Consider the following 24,252-nt stretch of genomic DNA (forward strand, 5'->3'; position numbering starts at 1 on the left):
TCCCAGAAAGCCCGACCCAGTTTTCCAGTCTCTCTAGTAGTATGTTATGATCGACAGTGTCAAACGCAGCACTGAGATCTAGCAATACCAGCACCCATATTTTGCCAGAGTCACAATTTAAGCGAATATCATTTATTATCTTAATGAGTGCTGTCTCTGTGCTGTGATGCGGTCGGAAACCAGATTGAAAATTGTCCAGGTATCCATTTGAGTTTAAGTATTTGTTCAGCTGATTAAAAACTACCTAATCTATAATTTTGCCTATAAAAGGAAGATTAGATATTGGTCTAAAATTGCTCAAAATGGTGTTATCAAGATTGGTCTTTTTCAGGAGGGGCTTAACAACTGCAGTTTTTAGGGAGTTTGGAAACGTCCCAGAAAGAAGTGAGGCATTCACCACTTCTAAGAGATCTGCTTCTAAGCAGTTAAGCACACTTATGAAAAAAGATGTGTGAAGTGTGTCAAGACAACAGGTTGACGATTTTAGGTGATGCACTATTTCTTCCAAAATTTAGCTTGTCAGGTAATTGTTCATCCCTTATGTGAATATACTCTAGGAATTAAAAGTGTGTTTTCTAAATGTAGAATATTTTACTGTTTTAAAATCAACAACCACAAAAATATACCTTTATTCTCTGTCTCTGAGATTGCAGAGGTTTCCAGATGTTGTGTTCAGTGGTCGGTTGCATAAAGTGCTTAGATTAGTCTTACAAGTAAGTCATGATATTGTTTTAAAGCCGGTTACACAACAACAATGTAGATTGGTCTAATGTGAATCCAGAAGGTAAGAGTCACTAAGATCTCAAGACAGTGGCTAAGTTTCTGTAATCTGAGCCTGATGTCTGTTTTATTGTTCTGACATGCACTGACCTTTATATATAGACGGTAAGGGGTATTTTTGCACAGTGACATTGCTGACGTTGCTTACGTGGGCTTTTTTATGTGTTTTGAGCGGTTCATGTGTGTAGGAAACACTATGGATTGTGGTGTTTGATGGTGTGAGATGGAGTGAGCTCCACCGCTCGTGTCGAGAGATGAAGGATGAATCTGGCCGTCCTCTGACCGTCATAAATGTGTCCTCGGCGAGGTCACCTCTCAAAATAACGGCACGCTCTCTCTGTCTCACGCTCACAGCCGAAGGGCTCATCTTCATCATTTCTTTGTTTTATTTTGTATTATTGCTCTCTGAAGTTGCAGAAAATTGTCACATCTTTAACCCTTTCATGCAGGCTGCAGAGAGCTGTAATATTAAAATGTTAGATGACTTTGAAGTATTTCAGTGATTTATGATCCTCCAAAAGTACAGCGATTATCGTTGACTGAAGACATAAATGTACAAGATCTAAATATGAATGTCCTTTAACTCATTGTCGGTTTGCTCTTCTAAACTGGAGCAGAGTCTTCTTTAGGTCACTCTGATTGTGAATATCACTGTATTATTGTTTTATCACATTCATTGCAGAAGTCCGTGGAGGTCTGACGAGATCACCGAGTCGTTTCAGTCTCTATAGCAGGATAAACCTGGTAGGCATTAGTTTCATCAGTGAGCAGAATCGCTCCTGTGAGGTGTTTCTAGTCCTTCATGAAGGTGATGAATGACTGAAGTGTTGAGCAGAAAGCCTGTCCATGACTCCACATTACCTGCCTCATATGAGTCCTGCTTCTGTTACTCAGGTCATTTAGACTCGTCTATCATCAAGTACAAATGAACTCAAATGAAACCTTTATTATTCTGTGCAGCTGAAGAACTGAGGTGTGTGTGTGTGTGTGTGTGAAGGACCTGGCGGGCATGAGTGCTCCTCAGAGGAACTGGAAGGGGATCGCCATCGCTCTGCTGGTCATTCTGGCGGTCTGTTCTCTCATCACCTTGTCTGTGATCCTCCTCACTCCAGGTACGGCAGCACACACACATGACAGCGCTCGTGAGCTTCAGTCTGAGCGGCGATACTCGATCCGATGTGTGATGCCTTCACGGCTCTGTTTCTGTCTCTCTGTGTGTGTGACAGTGGATACGCAGCCCAGCAGTGACACCAAGCTGACGGTGGAGGATCTCTTCAGCGCAGATTTCTACATACACGACCCTGAAGCTCGCTGGATCAACGGTAAGACGATACGACTGCAAGGCCATTCATTTCTAATGGATCTCATTCATTAATTATCTGTACACCGTCATGAGCTCTTAAGCACAGCTGATCGCAGAGGATGATTGATCAGGACCGCAGACGCTGAGCAATAAACATTAGAAAACCAGCCATTTAAACAAGAAACACTGACCAAGTCAATCGCTCGCATATTCAACTAAATCTTCACTAAATGATGTCTAACATCAGCCACTGGCTAATAACTCTTACATATCTGCAGAACTGATGTGGTCAGTGTAATCTATATTCTTTGTTGTATTTTTGCTGGTCAAATGAACGTTCCTTTGGGATTCTTCAGATTCTAAGAACTGACAGGTTTTCCCGTAGTGGGTGGAGCTAATGCACAAACGACAATCTCATTGGCTGACGATCACCTATTATCTTCCCTGTTTGGATTTCAGCAAATGAATTCGAGTGAACAACTCAACCTTCTTATAAATATAATTCTAAGTATTATTATTGTTATTAGCTTATCAGTATTATTGTTAGTTTTTTCACCATTTGTTTTACAGAAACACTGAATAAAAAACCCCCACCACTTTTACTGAACTTTTACCTAAGTTCAGTAAAAATGACTAATGGGCATTCATACATGGTTTTAATTCTAATGACTAAAGTTCTACCATTAAATAATCCTTGACTGACTGATGTTAAGAATGTAGTACTTTCAGATGTTTAAAAAGCTGTGCCATTTAACAAACATTTATATATTTATTTAAAACATACACACACACACACACACACACACACACATGCATATATGGTATATCAGTCTGGCGAGTAAGGTAAAAAGTTTCCTAGCCAATGGCGATTCAATGTGAGTGGAAATGTGTGTAGACTTTGTGATCTGTAATTCTGAACATCTAAAGGAGTAGATGCGGATGATTTCACAGGCAGAAAACGAAGCAGAACTTTGGTCGTGCTGGATATTTAGTTTCCCTTGAAAGTGCAAAATCCTCTAAACTCTGAAAGACCTCAGAAGATTTAGAGCCAGATCCAGTGTCTGGTGCTCAAGCCTCCTCAGAGCTCAGTGATCTGGACTGTGGGCCCTCTGTCATTTAATATCAGGTCTAACATGTATTTATATGGAAAGCATAACATTTTAAAGGCCATCTGTTTCACTGAAGTCACACCCTGAGTCATAATTCAATTCAAGTTTATTTGTATAGCGATTTTTGCGATCAATCGTTATGAAATCATTACAAAGCAACTTTACAGAAAATTATGTTTCTACAATATTTAGTAGTAGCTTATAAGTGGTGACTGTCAGTTTGTGCACGTAGGAGAGGATTCTTCAGAAAAATGAATACAAGACGTAGTCAGCCAGACGATGAACATTATTAACATCAGTTATTATATGATGCAGTCACACTTGTAGCAATATTTGTTAGTTCTGTTGTTGATTCAGGGTTAGCATCATCTGAGGTCCTCTGAGGGTCAGCATCATCTCTTCTCAGGTGCTATAATTTAAGAGATACATTATTCAAATGCTTGGTGAAAGAGATGTGTTTTTAATCTAGATTTAAACCGAGAGAGTGTGTCTGAACCTGAACATTATCAGGAAGGCTATTCCAGAGTTTGGGAGCTATCCTAGGAACTAGCAAAAGTCCAGTGTTTTGTGACCTTATTGAGCGTGATGGGTTGTAGCGTGGTAGAAGGCTAGTTAGGTATAATGTGAAGCTTCCTGCAGGACTCTGAGCAGGAGAAGAGCGATTTGACATTAATAATATTCCCATATTATATATTTCTTGTCTCTGTGAGGCTGTGAGAGAAGCTCATTCCTGATCCAAGACTCTTTGAGGACATCAAATACTGTTTCCTGCATCATAAGAACCAATGAAACACAGCAGAAGTGGTTCAGCAGAACTCAGTGTGTGAAAGAATGTGATGATGAACCTGACCTTTTAGATCTGTGAAAATAATCTAGATACTGAAATATTTTTGCCATATCAGGCCTCAACATTGTGTGAGTGTGTGTGTAAGTGTGTGTGTGTGTGTGTGAGAGTAGTGGATGTGGTAGTTGCTATGGTAACAGGGAGAGGGAAAGGGGAACTCTTACATTGGTGGAAGCAGCATGAATATTTCATTGTGGGTGAGTGTGTTTGTGTGTGTGTGAGTGTAAGTGAGTGTGTGTGAGTGCGCGTTTGTGTAAGTGTGTGTGTGAGCGGTGGATGTGGTAGTTGCTATGGTAACAGGAAGGGATAAGGGGCACTCAGGTCTTACACTGGCGGCAGCAGCATAAATATTTCATTGTTTGTGTGTGTGTGTGTGTTTGTTTGTTTGTCTGTAACTGAGTGGGTGTGTGCATGTCTGTGTGAGGGTGTGTGTGAGTGTGTGTGTTTGTGTCTCTGTGAATGTGCATGTGCGCGTGTGTGTGAGGGTGTGCACCCATGCAAGAGTGTGTGCGTTAATGTACATGTGAGTGTGTGTCTAAACTATGAGTGTGTGTGAGTGTGTGTGAGTGAGTGTGTGAGCGGTGGATGTGGTAGTTTCTGCCGTAACCAGAAGGTATGAGGGGTCATACAAGCCTGGCACTCTCACACACATACATTGTCCATTTAACACATATATATATATATGTATAATGTGTGTATGTCTGAAGAAAAGGTGTATGTAAGAGAAGAATGTATGTATGTGTGAGAGAGTATAGTGGAAATGGAAGCAGGTCGGGTCCTGATCAGCGTGGCTGAGGTAGATGAGGCGGCCGCAGAAGGGTTACAGAAGGCTATGTGGGTTTAGAAATATATATATATATAATATAATGAATAAATAAATCTTATCATTGTGAAAAAGTTACATGGCCTCGTCCCTTGAGGGGGTTGTGATCAAAAAAGACCATGTTAAAAACAGCGCAGACAGGTTATTCTCGACATGATGCAATTTGGTAACACAAACCTATACAAAATATATAATCATGATATATTTATCTGTAAGACAGATGAACTGCAGATGGACACAGAGAGAATAGTCTCGCAAGCAGAGAAATACTGTAACAGACAGAACAGAACACAAAACCATTAATATAGAATTAGGGTCGGATGAATATGGATGTATTTCTGAGGTGAACTTTCTATGGCGTTTCTTTTTACTCTTAATATGTACAACTATAACTCAGGACACGCTGCTAGAGTTCTATGAGCGCCACCTGCTGTCAGAGATTGAATTAGCATTTTCATCAGAATCAGAAAGAGCTTTATTAAGTGTTTACACACACAAGGAATTTGTCTTGGTGTCAGGAGCGTCCAGTACACAGAGTGCAAACACAGTGCAGACATTCATATAATTAAGGTAATAAAACACTAATAATCATAATAAAGAGTAATAATAAAATATTAATGTTTGTTCAAGGTTAGTTTGGCCAGTAACAGAGAAAAATAAACATTTAAGGGGGGGGGGGGGGGGGGGGGTGAAATGCTATTTCATGCATACTGAGTTTTTTACACTGTTAAAGAGTTGGATTCCCATGCTAAACATGGACAAAGTTTCAAAAATTAAGTTGTACATTTGAAGGAGTATTTCTGTTCCAAAAATACTCCTTCCGGTTTGTCACAAGTTTGGGAAAGTGTTTTTCGAGTATGGCTCTGTGTGACGTTAGATGGAGCGGAATTTCCTTATATGGGTCCTGAGGCACTTCTGCTGGAAGAGCGCGCGCTCCCGTATAGCAGAGCACTGAGAGCACAACAGACTTCACTGTTCAGAGCGAGAGCGTCGCCAAATGTCACAAAAGAAGTGTGTTTTTGGTTGCCAGGGCAAGACAACCCTGCACAGATTACCAAAAGAGAAACAGCATTAAGGGACCAGTGGATGGAGTTTATTTTTACAGAGCATCAACGGAGTTGTGCAAGTGTTTGTGTTTGTTCCCTGCATTTCGAAGATGCTTGTTTTACAAACAAGGCCCAGTTTGACGACGGATTTGCGTATCGTTTATTTCTTAAGGATGATGCAATCCCAAGGAAAAAGGGTCACAATCGTGTGTTGGAACCGCAGGCGGTGAGTAAAACTGCTTCAAATATCTCTGCCTCCTTGTTAGTGCGGCAGCCTCCCATCGGAGACCCGGGTTCGAGCCCCGCTCGGAGCGAGTCGTTGCTGCTGCTGCTCTCGTTCAGTTTCAGCCTCTGGATCTGATTCTGGATCATAAATAAATGCTGAATCTGACTGTTAGCCGTGGTTTGTTTTGGTTGGTTTTGTCCTCACGGTAATGTCACAGCTTCCAGACGCTCTCAACGCAAAAGCTTACTCGCGCTCGTGATTCTTTAGCTCCGCCCACACATCACACCTCCAGGCGCTCGTGTTTTTCCGGGAAAAATCGGTACAGACTATCTTTCTCTTATGAATATAATAAAACTAAAGACTTTTTGGAGTTATGAAGGATGCAGTACTACTCTATAGGTACTCAAGATTAACAGGAGATTGAGTGAAAACCAGCATTTCACCCCCCCTTTAATAAATGTAAAAAAATGTAATTAATAAAAAAAAAGAGTATGGGAATCAACTCATTTGATTGTGAAAAGTAAATAAATAAGTAAAATCTGCAATTGTAATTGGTCACAAAAAATCCTGATCAGTGCATCCTTAGCTGGAATAGAGTTAGACCGACCTGAAAAAGCATGGTTCATTTCAGTTTTATCTTTGAACTTTTCTACCTATTTGTGTAAAGTGGTTATCATTTATTACAATACAATGTTACAGCCACAATATGTCTTATTGATTGATTGATTGATTGATTGTGGCAAGGCCTGTGAACATTTTGCCAGAGGAAATTAAGAATTGAAACCTCTGACTGAACTGGGCCAGTAGAAAATGTCCTTAGGGTTGAGCCCTGTCAATACGATCGAAATCAATAACATAACACTTGTACACAGATCTGCAGAACACACAGGAGGTTAAAAACATAAAATGTGTACTTGAAAAGAAAACAGGATGAATTTGAATAGCAACATTGTGAATAGCATAAAATTGTGAGGAAGAGCTGGGCAAGTCTTGTATTTCCTGGTCTGAGAGTGACTTCCTGCTTAAAAAGGAAGTGATGGATACCATATATGTATGAGAAAGGAGAATATAAGTGAGTGAGAGTGCCAGAATGAATTAAGGCTTGTCAGGCCCCTCATATGAAGTGATAAGGGGCACTCAGGTCTTACACCGGTGACTGCAGCATGAATATTTAATTGTGTGTGTGTGTGTGTTTGCGCATGCGAGTGTGTGTGTGGAAGCTAATCCTTCAACTCCTGCTTCTCTTCCAGCCATATCTGTGTGTTATTAGTCACTCCAGACTTAGGGGAAACTGTGGCCTAATGGTTAGAGAGTCAGGCTAGGGTATGTATGCCCCCCCCCCCCGGGCGCCGCAGCATAAATGATGCCCACTGCTCCGGGTGTGTGTTCACAGTGTGTGTGTGTGTGTGCTCTTTGGATGTAGAGCATTTATTCCGAGTATGGGTCACCGTTCTTGGCTGTATTTCACATCAATTCTTCTCTTCAGTGTTCTCAGGGGTGGATGAGATACAGCTCAAGCTGACGTAACTGAGTGTGTAGATCGTCCTCTAGTGAGCTTTTGTGTGTATGCTCAGCACATGTCCTTCAGATCGAGTCATCACATCACATCTGCAGACAAGACCAGAATAAATATTTCACAGCAGAGTTTCACCTGTTTCATGAGAGCTGTGCTGCTTTTAACAGAGACTGACCTCAGACTGATGCTCCTCTGGATCTTCTACACAAACCTCTCGCTCAATCAGCTCTGACTCGTGTAGGTTGTGCTGTTCCTGAAACTCTTTAAGTTGAGCCGTTTGTGCCGTTACACATCACTGTTTGCGTGAATAAATCACCAAGATGAGCATTTAGACCAAAAAGTGCATTTGATTCTGCATTGCTGTGAGATGTTAAATGCTCTTCATAACCGTACAAACATGATTTGTTATTATATACTCTCTTTCTCCTCTTTCACTCTTTGCCAGATTCTGAGGTCATCTATAGAAATCACCACGGTCATGTGATCAGGTTTAATATCCTCACGAACGAGACCGAGATTGTGCTGAAGAACACCACATTTGTGAGTAAAACCTGAACATGCGTTTACATACGACTAATGCAGTTTGCACAATGTTAATCATTAATAAAATAAGCGGCATCAAAAATGTTGTGAGTTTGTTTATTTAGTAGTGCCCTGAATTATTTATTTCACCTAAATGATGTTTGCAGTCCACAGGACAAAATGATAGCTTAACCTTCACGAGTGAACCTGTTCAACAGTTTACATAATAATTCATAATAAATTCAAGACTGTAGAACTGCTTTTATAATAATTAATAATCTCTAAAGATCATGAAAGTTGAATTGTTTTCATGATATGAGGCCTTAAGTTTTTCATAATGAGATGTTCCCAGCAGAAATGTTGAAGTGCAGTCTATAGATTTAGGAATATGAATACAGTAATAAGGATAATATCATTTGTGTTTTTCCAGGATACTTTCAAAGCCACCAGATACTCTATAAGCCCAGACATGAAGTATGTGCTTTTTGCCTACAATGTAAAACAGGTAAGTGCTGCTTCCTGCAATAAAACAGATGTGTTCTTTATAATAGTGAAGCGTACAGTATGTCCGAATCTGAAAACTTGTGTTATTATTGACGTTAGTGGCTCGTAAAAGAATTGCAGCCAGTGAGCATGTGCTTATTCACACTTGCTATAGGAACGCGAGGAAATGAGATTAAGACACAAGAGACCAAATGTCATTAACAGATAACAGGTCACAACCTAATTAACTGCCTAAAACTAACTCTTATGATTGTTTTATGTCACAGCCTTTGGATTTTGCCAGAAAAAAACATCTCGGGTCATGCATGTAACCATGGTCCCCCGAAAGGGAAAGAGACACTGTGTCCCCCTCTAGGGGAAACTTTGGGGAATATTTCCAGCATGACCAGTGTCTGTAACATGTAAAACAATTCCAATCCTATTGTACCATGTGGCCCATGATGTCATAGGCGGGTACCCAATAGTATAAAAGGGAACCTGCTTAATACATCACCAACTCAGCATCTTCTTCCCTCTTTGTGAATCATGGTTACTTGCGAAACCCGAGATGTTCCTCTTCAAGAGAACTTAGAGCTGCATCTTCCTCTAGGGGACACTTTTGGGGAATGGTATCCAATCATGCCATGCTGAGGCGCTTGCCTGTCCACCTGGTGAGAGAGTACTAAGGAGGTGAAAGACATATACCAAACCTTTCCTCAGAAAGGGGCCAAGCCACTGATGCCTTTGGCCACTCACATAACTTGGTAGAAACATTGGAGCCTGTGTGCAAATATAGCCAGAATAATAAGACCACTGGAGAGGCTGGAAGCATAGAGAAGCACAAAGATTGCTAAAAACGATCTCAGCTAGAACACATATATCCTCAGATATACCTAGGAAGGGGCTACCCGACAGGACCATAAAACTAATACGGATACTAGATAGACAGCAGAGGTCTAGGCGAGGGCTCAGGGAGAATGCTATATAAAGCCCTAAGAAGGCGAGCAGTCACTGAGGTAGCACAGAGATATCCTCAGATAGCTACGTACCTAAGAAGGGCTACCAGAAGGGGACCGACTCGACTACCCAGACCACAAAGAGTGGGCTGTCTGCTTACACCCATTGTCTAGGTAAGACACAATCTACGTGCTAATAGTACTGTCTAAGTGGAGCTCTGCTCTAATGTAGAGAGTGGAGGTATCAGCAGAATGACTCCCATAAACGAGAGGAAGCCTAACAACACTCAGTCCTGGTATGTAGAGTGCAGATCAACATGCAGACAGTTCATCAAGGCAGCCCTACAGAAAGTTGAACACTTGATCCCAATGTCTAGCTGGAGCATAAGTGCTCTATCATACAGCTAGTATTCAAGCTGGAATATAACCACCCTCAGATGGTTATACTAAGCAGGTCCCCAAATTAGTGACAGTCCTACAGTAGGTTAGTGAGCACTGTATATGACCAGAGGCTCCCAAAATCAAAGCATGATCTAAGCAGCAGCCATAACAGCAGTGTTTAAGTGCATTTAAGCTACAAATTTATATTATTATTCTTTTTTTTACTAGTATGTGTGGTCCCTGGGAATTGAACCCACTAACTTTTGTGCTGTTACTGCAATGCTCTACCACTGAGGCATGGGAACACACCTATACATGTGATTTGTCATGCACATCTCATCAGAAAAGCTTGTTCTGTGGTTAATAGTACAGGTAAATCTCAGTCAAATGCTTTCAGATGGAAAATATTCAGATACATTTAATACACAGAGCTGTAGTCCTTTGACAAGCTACGCTATATCAAATTCATTAGATGAATACAATTTGATTATGAATTATGATTATGATTTATTATTTCGTTAATACAGCACATATTTCAAATTGTTTTTCAAATTGGTGTGTTTCACCAGGCCACAAAGAAATATAGAGCTGAGTATAATCAGGATAACAGTGAAAGGTAACACCATGTTTCCTGATGATATCTCCCAAGGGTAACATCTGAAGCGTGAAGGGTAATGGCCCTAATACTGAGCCTTGAGGTACTCCATACTGCACTTGTGATCGATATGATACCTCTTCATTCACTGCTATGAATTGATGGTGGTCATATAAATACAATTTAAACCATTACAAAACTGTCATTATAAAACTCTTCTAAAAGTGGAGTAGGACAACCTCAAACCAGTCCTTATTTTGGATTCTCATCCAAAAACAACTCGTTTTGGGCATGGAGAGGGGCATTTTTACTGTGTGATAAATATGAGCATCACGGCACAGCGGTTTATATGTATATTTATCAATAAATGCCCATAAATGGAAAAATATTAATTATGCTGTTAAAAACAAATACATATACAGTGTAGGAGAGTGGTTATGTGCAAACGATGAGAAACCCTTTATTTGTGCAGTGTGCGCATGTAAAAAAAAAAAAAATTCAAATCTGAAGCGCACATCAACCCGATTTATTTAGCGTTCATTACATTCAGGTTCATCAATCGGATTCATCGGATTAATTCAGTTTGATTGAACCCAAAATTGCGCATGTAAACGTAGCCGTTGTGACTCATCATAATGAGCGCACAGTCATGCTCAACTCATCAGGAAGATTCGTTTCACACATTTGTACAAAACAGCTCCAAAGACAACAAAAGTTTTTGATGCATTCTGCAGTTTCCCTTTTATACTCTTGGGTACCCGCCTATGACATCCGAGGCCACGTGAACCAATAAGATTTGCATTGTTTTACACTTTACAGACACTGATGGCAGCATTCCCCAAAGTGTCCCCTAGAGGGGGACACAGCTCGAAGTTCCACTGAAGGGGAACTAACCTGCGTCCTTTGTGTACTTTCATAGGCAGCCTAGAAGATACTTACATATGGTACCTTTAAAGAAATGCTTTGTCCCTGAAAGACAAGAAAATCACAATGAATCATTGAGCTGAGTTACACTTAATTTTCATTAACTGTGAATCAAAGGTAATGAAGTGATTTAAAATGTATTCAGGATTGTTGTGTTTTATATGTGTTGTTTTCTGACCGCAGGTTTACCGGCACTCTTTCACGGCATCCTACATCTTATACAGCATTCACACCAGGTGGAGTAAGAGCTTTTCATGAGCTCACTGAATCTCACAGACATACAAACAGGACTTTAAGTGTTGAAGGCAGAACCATCTGAAAAGAGCTGAGGGGTTCAAACGTACTGAAGCAAAGTACAGCGGAAATTAGAAATGCTTTGAACATGCTGCCGTGATGTTGAACATTATTCAGATCAGCCAGCATTCACCCACTGCAGCAGAAACACACCAGCTGCTTATAATGTCAGTCTGACCACTGTGTGTGTGTGTGTGTGTTTGTGTGTGTGTGTGCAAGTAGGGAGGTTCTGCAGCTGGATCCTCCAGAGGTTTTGAACTCTAAACTGCAGCACGCAGCATGGGGTGTTCAGGGCCAGCAGCTGGTGAGATCGTCTTTCATTCACTATGGTACTCATTTATTAACAGTATCTTACAAAAGTGAGTACACCCCTTATATTTCAGCAACCATATTGGTATATCACCTCAAGGGAAAATACTATAGAAATTAAACTTGGATATATTTTAGAGTAGTCTATGTACTGCTTGTATAGTAGTAAAGATTTACTATCCTCTGAAATAAATTAAGTTACAGCCATTATTATAAATATTCTGTAGTACTGGCCCTTAAGCAGGAGATATACCAACGTGGCTGCTGAATTGTGAGGGGTGTACTCACTTTTGTGAGATACTGTATGTGCTAGACAATGCTATAAATACAATAAATCCAGATCTAAATCTGTAGGATCATCATTATATGTTGTCATATCAGCCAGCTCTAAAACCTGCTGTATATGAAGCACTGATAGGTTATAGACATAAGTTCAACTTTGAAATAAATCAGACATGACTTGAGGACAAAAGACGGGTCGGTCTCCAGTAAGGTGTCTAAGAAGCGTGTCAGAGCACATTCAATAACACTGAATAAAACACAGCTACGTTTTAGATCAGTTACAGTATTTAAAGAGGCTTAAAAAGTAATAAATATCTACTGTGTGTGTAGGTGTACATATTTGAGAATAATATTTACTATCAGTCGGACGTCAGGAGTAACTCGCTGCGACTGACCTCATCTGGGAAAGAGAACGTCATCTATAACGGCATCGCTGATTGGCTCTATGAAGGTGAGGCTCAGTTATCTCTCTGTTTGTGAGAAGATTTAAGAAATATATAATGATGATGCATTCTTCCTCTCGTGAGACACAGTAAGTGTTATTCAGTTTTCTCTTGTGTCAGCAGATTGTAAATTAGCTCTCAGTTTCTTCAGATAATGAGGAGTACTGTATGGTGATAGTTGTTTGTGTTTGACTCTGAGATCTCATACAGTCCAGTTTACTATTCAGTGTTTTTGTAACTTTTGTTTTGTTGTAAACCTGTGCTCAGAGGAGGTCCTGCACACGCATGTGGCGCACTGGTGGTCACCTGACGGCGAGCGCTTGGCATTTCTGGTCCTGAATGACAGTCTGGTGCCAAACATGCCATTGCCCACTTTCACCGGCTCCACATACCCTAAAGGCAAACAGTACCCGTATCCGAAGGTAACATCATGCTCAGATCTACACTACATGGACAAAAGTGTTGGGACACACTAATTATCAAATTCAGCAGTTTCAGTCAACCTATTTGCCACAGGTGTTTAAAGTATAGCATTGGCCACAGCTCATCGAATGCTGAGGCTCATGGTGTGTAAAAGTCACCAGAGCTCTGCTAATTCCAGAGCTGAAGAGCTACCACTGGCATTAATATCAGCACAAAAACTGTGCAGTGAAGGTTCATGAATGGGTTTCAATGGCTGAGCAGATGCATGAAGCCTAACATCACCAGTACAATGCCAAGTGTGGCATCGAGTGAATAAAGCACACAGACACTGGACTCTGGAGCAGTGGAAACCTGTTCTGCATAGAGACCAATCACCTGCCTAACTGCATTGTGCTGACTGTAAAGTTTTCTGGAGGAGAGATGATGGTACAGGGCTGTTTCTCTGTTGGACTCTGCTCCTTATTTCTACTGAAGTGAAATCTAAATGATTCAGGATGCAAAGACATTTTAGACAATGCTGTGCTTCCAGTTTTGTAGGTACAGTTTGAGGAAGGCCCATTTTATTCCAGCATGTCTGTGACACAGTGCACAAAGCAAGTGTCACAAAGATGTGGTTGGATGAGTTGGTTTTGGAAGAACACTGAGTTCTGAACTTTCACTCAGGAAAAACTTTATAGTATTGTACAATATATAATATAAAGATGTGGGAATCTAGAGTTGGATGTTTGCGTTCATCCATTACTGTAAATAATATTGTTAACATAGTATTAGGAAGGTACAGCGTGAAACATCAGTTTATGAAGACCATGTTTAACTGTTAACCCAGGTACGAGCTACACTGAAACATGAAACAAAATTATATTAGGATTCTGTTAAGCATGGTTTAGAATGAGCCAGATAACTAGTTCAGGTGTGTCTATGTAGGATATTGACTGAAGCACCGTTTCACCTAATCGAGTGTCATTCTGACATTTTGAAGTGTGGCTCAATTGTATAGAGACATAGACGGACAGTGGTATGTTGAAGGACATTTCTTTGGTCATCTGTTCCATAGTGTTCATAGTGTTCCTGTAGCTCAACTGGTAGAGCACTGTGCATGCAAGCAAGCAAGCGCAAGGTCGGGGGGTTCGATTCCCCGGGAACACATGATATGTTTAAATTGATAGCTTGAATGCGCTGTAGGTCGCTTTGGATAAAAGTGTCTGCTAAATGCATAAATTTAAATCTGTTGTTGGTGCAAAGATTAAATTATTTTTGTAATTGTTTTTTATAATTTAAATTGTTGATGCATGTTCTGTTTGCAGGCTGGGCAGCCCAATCCCATGGTGAAAGTGTTTGTAGTCAATCTGTACGGACCGACGCACACTCTTGAACTCACACCACCAGATGAGTTCAAGCTCAGGTAAGGAGTTAGTGTGTTCAGATCTGTCTGGAGACTCAGACGATGCTCTGACACTCTCTGTGTCTGTAGGGAGCACTATGTGGTGATGGTGAAGTGGATCAGTAAGACCAAGACAGCAGTGCGCTGGTTAAACCGACCGCAGAACATCTCTATTCTGACAGTCTGTGACTCCACCACTGGAGCCTGCATCAAGGTACACACACACACACACACACACACACACACACACACACACACACACACACACACACACACACACACACACACACAGACTCACACACACACACACACGCACGCACGCACGCGCACACACACACACACACACACACACACACACACACACACACACACACACAGACTCACACACACACACACACTCACACACACACACACACTCACACACACATACTGGTTTCCATGTTTGATGGGGACCAACTTTTTAATCATCACATGTGGGGACCACCCTTTCTAAAGGGTTTTGAGGTTTGAAAAAAATTAGGGACACTAACCATAGCTCTCTTAGCCTATACACGACTTCAGACAACTGAATTAATGAAGTAATGTCTTGACCATGCTTAATGGGGACTTCTGAAATATCGGGTGAACATAACTTACAGGGACCAAATTAGCATATTTTATGCATATCATTTGCATAATACACACACATTCCCATGATTTGAGGGGACCTTGCGCACACACTAATACGTACATTCCCATGATTTGAGGGGACCTTGCGCACACACTAATACGTACATTCCCATGATTTGAGGGGACCTTGCGCACACACTAATACACACATTCCCATGATTTGAGGGGACCTTGCGCACACACTAATACACACATTCCCATGATTTGAGGGGACCTTGCGCACACACTAATACACACATTCCCATGATTTGAGGGGACCTTGCGCACACACTAATACACACATTCCCATGATTTGAGGGGACCTTGCAACAACAAATATTACAAATGACAAATAAAAGGCATTTTACTGCATTTGATATTTTGCTCTTAAAATGGGTTTAATCCACAAAGTAAAATTTAAATGTTTATTAGTAGTACAAAAGTTACAATTTTGAAATTTCACTTTATTTTATGTGGATCTATACTGTAGTGAGTCCTGCAAACGGTTCTAGTGATGCAAAGCTTCATTCTCGCACAAAAGCCCAGTTTCACAGACAGATTACCAGGAATAGGCCTTACTTAAATTAGGGTATAGACAGAGGTGGGTAGAGTACCCAAAAACTGTACTCAAGTAAAAGTCAAAGTACTAGTCTTGAATAGTTACTTGAGTAAGAGTATCGGATAAAAAATCTACTCAAGTGGTTAGTTACTAGTTACTTTGGGTCATATATACTGAGCCTATTTTTATTAAGATATATAGATAAAATGTATGTAATGTATGTGTGTATAAATGTATATATTTCATCAGCCTTTACTCCAATTTATGTAATTTATTATAAAACCCTGTCTGTTTACTTAAGTAACAGATATATGTGTCATGGCATAACATATTTTTAATACGCCTGACTTTATATTAAATGTGAATTTAACATTAAAAGTTAATGTGATATAAATATTGCTACTAATCTTTCATTGTTCAGAAAGAGAGCAAATAACATTTACATTATTAAAGATCATTTTCACTGACAGTCTAGATTTCAATCACTCTCAGAAACTCCCATTAAAATCACTGAAACTGTTAACACTGTGAAATCAATATCTTAATTATAGATTCGTACACACATCTGCACTTTGTTGTTTCTGACGAGAGAATTCACCAGAAAGCGGTATTCGGTCAGTGAGGGAGTGAAGGAAGCACCGACATTTCAGCGATGACTCATCGGAACACCTCTGATTGGCCATTGCATTCAAAAGCTCAACAGAATCGTGTGTGATTGGTTAATGTGCAGCGCTGTAAAAACACGTCTGTCTCTGGCTCAGCACCAGCAAGCGATCACAGATCTGAATTTAGCAGCTGATGATATGACTTGCTGAACGTACTCGCACCGGTGTGATTGTATTACAATTAATAAAATCTTAATCAGCTATTTTTTGTCTTTTGGAAGCTGCATTCAACTTGACTCTCCTCTGTTATAAGCCACACACGTACAACAAACTAATGTCACAGTGGTATCGTGTACTGTAATCGAATGTAGCCCAAGTTATTACCTGTTAAACAGTAGACAGCACACGCGGTGTTCATCTAATAAGGATCTCCATCGCAAGCAAATAATAGCTTTTGCAGATTTGCTTTCAATTCAGTGCAGTTCCATAGCCCCGTTTTCAACGCTGCTGATCTTAGACGTTACAACTCTGAGTGAACCGCTTCAGACGCTCAGCGCGTGCGGCAGGGAACTGAACGACTCATTCAAACTGATTCATGAACCAATTCACTCGTTTGCCAACTGGTTTGAGCAAGCCTTTGAACAGAATTGACTCAAAAGAATGAATCATTCGCGAATGGGCATCGCTCATTTCCCAGAGAAAAGTAGAGGGCGCGTTTGGAATAAACTGAAGCATTTACAACATTTATTGCATTAAGATAAAGTAACGAGAGGAGCGTAACCCACAGTAACGAAGTAAAAGCACAGATTTTTCCCAAAAAACTTTACTCAAGCAAGAGTATAAAGTCTTTAAATATACTCCGAAAAGTATTAGTTACCCCCAAAAATTACTCAAGTAAATGTAACGAAGTAAATGTAACTCGTTACTACCCACCTCTGGGTATAGAAACAGCTTCTATTAAAATGCCTTAGAAAAAAACATTACTGGTTTGCATTTTGAGACAAAACAATGGCACTGACATGTTTTACAAATCCTTCAGTGCAAGTTATCTTCAGTTAGGACGACTAAGTTGCATTTTGCACATGTGAATACAAAGGATTTAGCATAGTGAATGATTGCCTGTATATGTTCCAACTCATATCATACCCACAAGTCAAACATTTAAACCTTTCCACTTCGAACTATTCTTTCTTTATATTATTTTAAAGTAGTGTTTAGCCCCAGCCAACCACCCCACATCAGCTACTACTCACTGGATACTTATCAATACAATAAACCTACTACTACTTGAACTTCAAGACAATAATTCAGATTAAAATGACTGAATTCAACTTTTATTTAGTTAAATTTCACATAACTCTAAGTCAAACCTCAAAACAAAACCTCAAAAGTCCTGTTATACTAAATGTAAAAAAAAAAAAAATATATATAAACTCTCACCATGCTTCCTTTCACAAACATGGATTTCAACTTTTGTTAGACCAATGCTTTCAGCGTGTGGCCTTGCACTGGTTTAACGGTTTAAGTTATTCTATTTCTTTAAGTGCTGCTGTGGCTTTAACTTTAACAAAACTTGCCATGCCAGATAGTTTCATCTTTACAGTATTATCTGCACTGCAATTTCTTTTTGAAAGCTGTAATGCGATTATAAACATAAAATTTTACTGTCTTCCAATCGCGGTTCCTCAGAGCTTGTGGTTCAGCTTTCAAACATTTCTCACAGTCACTCTTTGCTGGTACAGTGCCAGATATGATGAATGACTTCAGGTGCCTTTCCACCGCCTGCACCTCTGCCTGCTGCCAGGGAGCTTTCTTCTGGCTACTTTTACCTTAAAGTGATCAGAAAATAAGAAATGATTAAGATTGTATGCTGGAATTCAAATCTGAAGTTCTGAATTCTGAATTCATTCAAGGATTCGATCTCTCTCTAAACCCTCCTTTATCGAAGCTCGACTCTGTTCTGATTGGTCAGATGTCCCAGTCTGTTGTCGTTTCTACCGTTGTTTGAGAGTAGGTCAAATTACACATTCGCACACAGCCAATGAAAACCAGAGGCTGGGCTTTTGTTACAAACCTGTGTAGGTTCATGCAGGAAGCAAGCCTGGAATTACGCAGGACTCGTTTCTTCCTTTTGGGAGACTAATTTAATTTGTCCTGAACTTTGACCTTTTTACATTTGATCTTTTATATTACACACTACATAAAAAGGTCATACCTGAGTAAGCATAAAAGGGGTACTTTAACTAGAATTAGGTCAGAAATTTGTGACTAAATACATAAGATATAACCCGGTGAGAGAGAGAGAGATTGATATTCTTGCCAGATACGGTGCATTTATGAATTTCAGAAGGATCTATGACCCTCTCTAGAGACAATATGCAATGCATTTTTTTTTTTTTTTTTTTTTTTACTTAAGTAGATTTACTTAATTTCCAAATGTGTTAAATTTACTTGAAAAACGATTGTGCAAAAACTTGCCAAATAAAAATTAAGTAAATTTACCTCTTGTTTTTTTTTCAGTGTAGGGTAACTGGTGGCTTTTAAATGACAGAGGCATGAATTTAGAATTTCTCAGGGATAAAACGACAAACAGATATAAGCTTAGTGATTAAAATGAGCATTCTTTTTTACCATGTGGCTGCTACTGCAACGTTTAGCCAATTCTAGTTGAATTTAATCCTACAGAAAACAACAGACGTACCAAAGAGAAATGTGTAAAGAGTTCACCTTTGCAAGTTGGTCTCATAGCACTGGCTCCTGAAGACATCGGCACTTCTGATGATGGTTTGCCTCTCTTGTGTGACATATTCCTCTCGGTAGCAGGAAGTGCCACCTCGGCTGAAGCTTTGATGGAAAATAATCAAAGTTCAACATTTTCAGAAAGAGAAGTAATATATATATATATATATATATATATATATATATATATATATATATATATATATATATATATATATATAAAAAATAAATAGTAGTAAATGTGCTATAAAATTCTGACAATGCACAAGTGATGGGTGCAATTGTCCAACTCATGATTATACAGTAGATACCGTAAGTGAAATTAACGCTAAAGTGTGCAGTTGTTTTAATCATTGCAAGTATAGCTGAACTACAATCTACATCATGTCTTTTCAAGAAACATTTTAGAAAAAATAAGCTCAAACTCTTTAAACAGAGTACTTCGTTTTATTTTAGTCAAAAAGGAATCATGTCACAATTCGTTTTGTGCCTCGACCCACCCAACAGAAGAGAGTGGATCAGCTAGCTTTACATAATAAATGTAACTTTCTCTTATGAACCCTTAATTTTATAGTATTAAGTTCCTCAAAAACAAAAAGTTTACAATAAAACATGTTGATAATAAAATAGATAAATTTATATTCATACTTAATCATATGTAATAAAATGATAATGTTGAAGAATAGCTTGGAGGCATTTGACAGTAGTTTTGACAAAAAATAAATACTTGTTTAGTGTACTGAATCATCTTCTGCGCTGGAACAATGTGTTTGCCCATCAGGTCTTCACAAGTCACTTGACTGATAACAATCAATAACTACAAAATGTAATGGTGTATTTTGACAGTAATACAAACCGTCAACAGTAGATGAACAGTGTCCCTCTTGTATGCTCCTGTCTTCCTCATCACAGTCATTAACTTGTTCTTCCTCATCACAGTCAACTACTTTTTCTGTGGAAGTACAAAATACAGCTTTACAGTGGTATATAATGGTTTGCAAACTTGGTATAGGAATAGATGGTTAAAAAAAATCTATTAAATTAACAAACCATCAGGATCTATCCCAATTTCATCCAAGTTCTTGCCATGGAACTCAGCTAATCTTCCTTGCTCAAGAGCCATTAAAACTTTGCTGATCTTGGCTAGTTGCAGGGTCTTCTCAGGGAGTCGATAGAACTCACGATGGATTCTGATGTCGTGCCCGAGAAAGTTTGCCAGCTGGTCCATCTCGGTGTCGGTCATGTTCAGCACTGTTGAAAGGGTCGCGGCATGCTTACGCAGCCTGGTAGATGTCAGTGCCTTGGGACACTTTGCACCACAAGCCTTTGCAAAGCCACGGAGGCAGTCTGACCCTCGGAAATGTGTCATGGCTTCTGGTCTAGCAAACATATAGGCATTGTCTTTTAAAACCCCACACGCCTCTCTCTGCTTAACAAGGAGTTCTAAGGAACACAGCATTTTTGGAGTCAGAAGGACTGGAACTGGCCGACCACGCTTTCCCCTGGTGATAACCCTTGTGAAGTGTCTGCAGAGTTTCTTCTCCACTTCGGAGAGAGCCCAGTCCACATCCTCATGTGGATCAGAAGTGTCTCTTGATAAAAACACAGACAAAGGCATGCTCGCCACCTCTCCTTCTCTCCGCCAATTAAAGAGAATCATCTGAGCTAGACACACCTTGGCCAGCTCCATCCAGGCTTTAGTAGATGGACTTTCAGAGAGCAGGTTGAACCACTCATCTTGCACTTGACTGAGAAAAGTATGCAGTTTTTGTACGTCTTCAGTAAAGGGCATGAGCGTGGGCACATTCCACTTTGCTTCCCTGATATTCCTCAATGCTGTAGCAGAAATCATCTCGTTCCACTTATTCGCATGGACTTCTTGAAACTCACTGGCATTCTTCACAAGCTGTTTGTCATTGGAGATTAAGCCCTGAGCTTTCAAGAGTTTGCATACTTTAACCAGGGAATTCCCAAGCTTGTTAGCAAGAGATGGAATCAAGAATTTGTCGGTTTCACTGTCATACCCACATGTATACTTAACAGCTTTGACGGTCTCCATGTACTTCTTTGGATTTACACAATCTTCCAGTGTTTTTAAGGAGGTGACTTTCCTGGCATTGTGAATCAATCTTCCCAGTTCTCGCATCTTCTCCCGCACACATTGTTTATTCTTATCTGATAGCCCACCTTTGTTCAACAAGTGCTGCCCAATATCAGTAATTACTCTGTCATTTTTTATTATATCTGTGATTGGGTCAGGATTCATGGCACTGATTACTCCCCACAGTTGTTTGGTCATGTTTGAAGGCACAGGCCCTGTGTAGGTACACATGGACTGAACACGGTTTTTTCCTGGTTTGGGAGGGTCTGATTGTGGTTGAAGTCTACAAGTACGCATGTGTCTCCACAGGACCTTTCTTGTAAAAAGTCCTTGACAGTATGCACAATGCATGAAATCTTCTCCCTGCACTTCTTTACGTGGTCGTTTAAATGGCACTAGTTCCCCCTTTCCTGACTCCATAACAGCTGCATTGTGAGCATAGTTTCCTCTGTTGCGAATATAATCAAGCTGGTTTTTCCTCTCCTTTGAACCCTTTGGAAAGCTTAGAGCTCTAGCCACATCAGACTTATTTTCATGTGAACTTTCTAGATGCCTTGCCATCTTAGCATAGGGTTTACTGCAGTACAAGCAGTAATGTCTCTTGTTGTACACTCTAGCACCATCTCTTTTTTGGTATGCACTAACAACTATTCCGTCTGTTGTGTTCTGACTTGAACTGGGTTCTTCTCCTGTTCCAGATGCTTCAGACGCAACATTGTGCATTTTGTCTGACGTTGTGGTGTCACAATCAGGGCAACTCACTGAGCCAGACTGATCAATATCCAGTTCATCAAGAAGCCGACGTTTTGCCTGGTTTAGTGTAAGGCTAACATCACTGTCACTTTCAGAAGTGGTATCTGGAACATAATCATCGGAACTCTCTGGTGTAGAATCAAAGAGCTCATCAGAATCTTCAAGATTTGTATCTTTCATCTAAAAATAAATAAAAATAAAATAAATAAAGAAATGGGTAGAACTGCTGCAATTAATTGATCATTTGATTTTGACAAAATCAAATGATCAATTAATTGCAGCAGTTCAATTTAATGTGTCTCTGTTAATCTGTTGAGGTTTTTTTTTTTTTTCTCAATTTTGCAAGTCACATGTGATGATGTGCTGCTTCTTACCATGTTATAATAAAGTTCTCAGTGCAAAAGTTATGAACAGTTGTTCTGACAAAAAAAAAAAACTGATCATTTTGGTCTTAAAGTAAAATTGAATAATTCTCTGATACTTTGCAGTCAATATCACATGAGAATATAATAATATTACATAAATTACTGATGAGGAGAATGATCTTAGGAATGAGAAAAAAAAAAGACATCATGTCTCTTGTTGTGACTTAAACTTACTATGACACTTTTAGTCCGTCTCAGTTTTGGCACAAAAATCTCATTTTCACTGTGGTTCTGGGTTGCAATCTGTAAACAAAGTATAAACAATATTTGACATTTCTATTGCATTTGAAATATGAAAATAAAAAAGTTGACCAGATCAAGAGTGAAAAATATCCCTGTCCAACATCCTCTGTCTGCGCTCACACACACACATATTGAATAAAACGGGCCTCATGGGGACCTTTCACACACAACGTTTATTGTTCCTCATGGGGACCAGATTCATCTAATCTCACACAACATCTCAACTCCCAACACTGAGCGACCAAAAGTGTGTTGTGGGGACGTCGTGAGTGAAAATTTTAAAGCACCAATTAACCAAGAAAAAGTTACTTGTGAAGGACAAAACTGGCCCCAAATATTCCACTACCTCTAACCTACTGGACACATGTTGATAAACTGTTGAGGGAACTAGTTTACAGCAGATAAGCATCAAAATATGCACCAAAAACATGGAAAAAACTGACAGTAGACATAACTTTCCATTGATAAATGTGACCATACCTGTTGAGGAGACCTGGTTTGACCAAAAGCATCATCCACTGGAGTCTGTGACTGGAGAGAAGCATCATCCACTGGAGTCTGTGACTGGAGAGAAGCATCATCCACTGGAGTCCACGACTGGAGAGAAGCATCATCCACTGGAGTCTGTGACTGGAGAGAAGCATCATCCACTGGAGTCTGTGACTGGAGAGAAGCATCATCCATTGGAGTCTGTGACTGGAGAGAAGCATCATCCACTGGAGTCTGTGACTGGAGAGAAGCATCATCCACTGGAGTCTGTGACTGGAGAGAAGCATCAGAGTCACCTGCTGCTCTGCTATTAGCAGCAATGCTACTCTCCTGCAAGAGACAACACCAATAATGAGAAGATTTCACAACATGGAAACACAAGAGGCTAATCTGATGCAGACACTGAATGACCAATGAGACAATCAGCATCATTTTAAACATTTATCCCTGTCCAACATCCTCTGTCTGCGCTCACACACACACATCTTGAATAAAACGGGCCTCATGGGGACCTTTCACACACAACGTTTATTGTTCCTCATGGGGACCAGATTCATCTAATCTCACACAACATCTCAACTCCCAACACTGAGCGACCAAAAGTGTGTTGTGGGGACGTCGTGAGTGAAAATTTTAAAGCACCAATTAACCAAGAAAAAGTTACTTGTGAAGGACAAAACTGGTCCTAAATATTCCACTACCTCTAACCTACTGGACACATGTTGATAAACTGTTGAGGGAACTAGTTTACGGCAGATACGCATCAAAATATGCACCAAAAACATGGAAAAAACTGACAGTAGACATAATTTTCCATTGATAAATGTGACCATACCTGTTGAGGAGACCTGGTTTGACCAAAAGCATCATCCACTGGAGTCTGTGACTGGAGAGAAGCATCATCCACTGGAGTCTGTGACTGGAGAGAAGCATCATCCACTGGAGTCTGTGACTGGAGAGAAGCATCATCCATTGGAGTCTGTGACTGGAGAGAAGCATCATCCATTGGAGTCTGTGACTGGAGAGAAGCATCATCCACTGGAGTCTGTG

General features: G+C 40.0%; 3 protein-coding genes across 11 annotated transcripts in view; 1 reads left to right on the forward strand and 2 right to left on the reverse strand.

Moving 5' to 3' along the window:
* LOC113109177 (NACHT, LRR and PYD domains-containing protein 3-like) overlaps positions 1-24,252 on the reverse strand; it is a 1,077,877-nt gene that overhangs the window by 961,573 nt on the left and 92,052 nt on the right. The window lies entirely within an intron of this gene.
* The window catches only part of LOC113109186 (inactive dipeptidyl peptidase 10), a 91,488-nt gene that overhangs the window by 52,313 nt on the left and 14,923 nt on the right, over positions 1-24,252 (forward strand). For 3 of the 4 annotated variants that reach the window (XR_003292859.1, XM_026272833.1, XM_026272834.1), the window contains exons 2-11: positions 1,778-1,892; positions 2,007-2,102; positions 8,093-8,187; positions 8,600-8,674; positions 11,692-11,744; positions 12,025-12,106; positions 12,724-12,844; positions 13,104-13,258; positions 14,564-14,661; positions 14,731-14,854. Coding sequence is in view for 3 of the 4 variants with exons in the window: in XM_026272833.1 (XP_026128618.1) it covers positions 1,778-1,892; positions 2,007-2,102; positions 8,093-8,187; positions 8,600-8,674; positions 11,692-11,744; positions 12,025-12,106; positions 12,724-12,844; positions 13,104-13,258; positions 14,564-14,661; positions 14,731-14,854 (1,014 nt within the window). In the remaining variant the exon portion in view is untranslated. Of the gene's footprint in view, positions 1-1,235; positions 1,675-1,777; positions 1,893-2,006; positions 2,103-8,092; positions 8,188-8,599; positions 8,675-11,691; positions 11,745-12,024; positions 12,107-12,723; positions 12,845-13,103; positions 13,259-14,563; positions 14,662-14,730; positions 14,855-24,252 lie in introns of those variants that run through there. The other variant, XM_026272835.1, reaches the window with a different exon arrangement.
* LOC113109184 (uncharacterized) lies at positions 17,162-22,796 on the reverse strand. The gene is made up of 5 exons (XM_026272831.1): positions 22,645-22,796; positions 20,242-22,225; positions 20,048-20,143; positions 19,180-19,296; positions 17,162-18,281 (listed from the first exon to the last, which is right to left on the reverse strand). Exons 2-5 carry the CDS (start codon positions 22,223-22,225, stop codon positions 18,058-18,060), a joined length of 2,421 nt encoding a protein of 806 aa, XP_026128616.1. The 5' UTR covers positions 22,645-22,796; the 3' UTR covers positions 17,162-18,057.

Source organism: Carassius auratus, chromosome 9, assembly GCF_003368295.1.
Source record: "Carassius auratus strain Wakin chromosome 9, ASM336829v1, whole genome shotgun sequence".
NCBI lineage: Eukaryota > Metazoa > Chordata > Actinopteri > Cypriniformes > Cyprinidae > Carassius > Carassius auratus.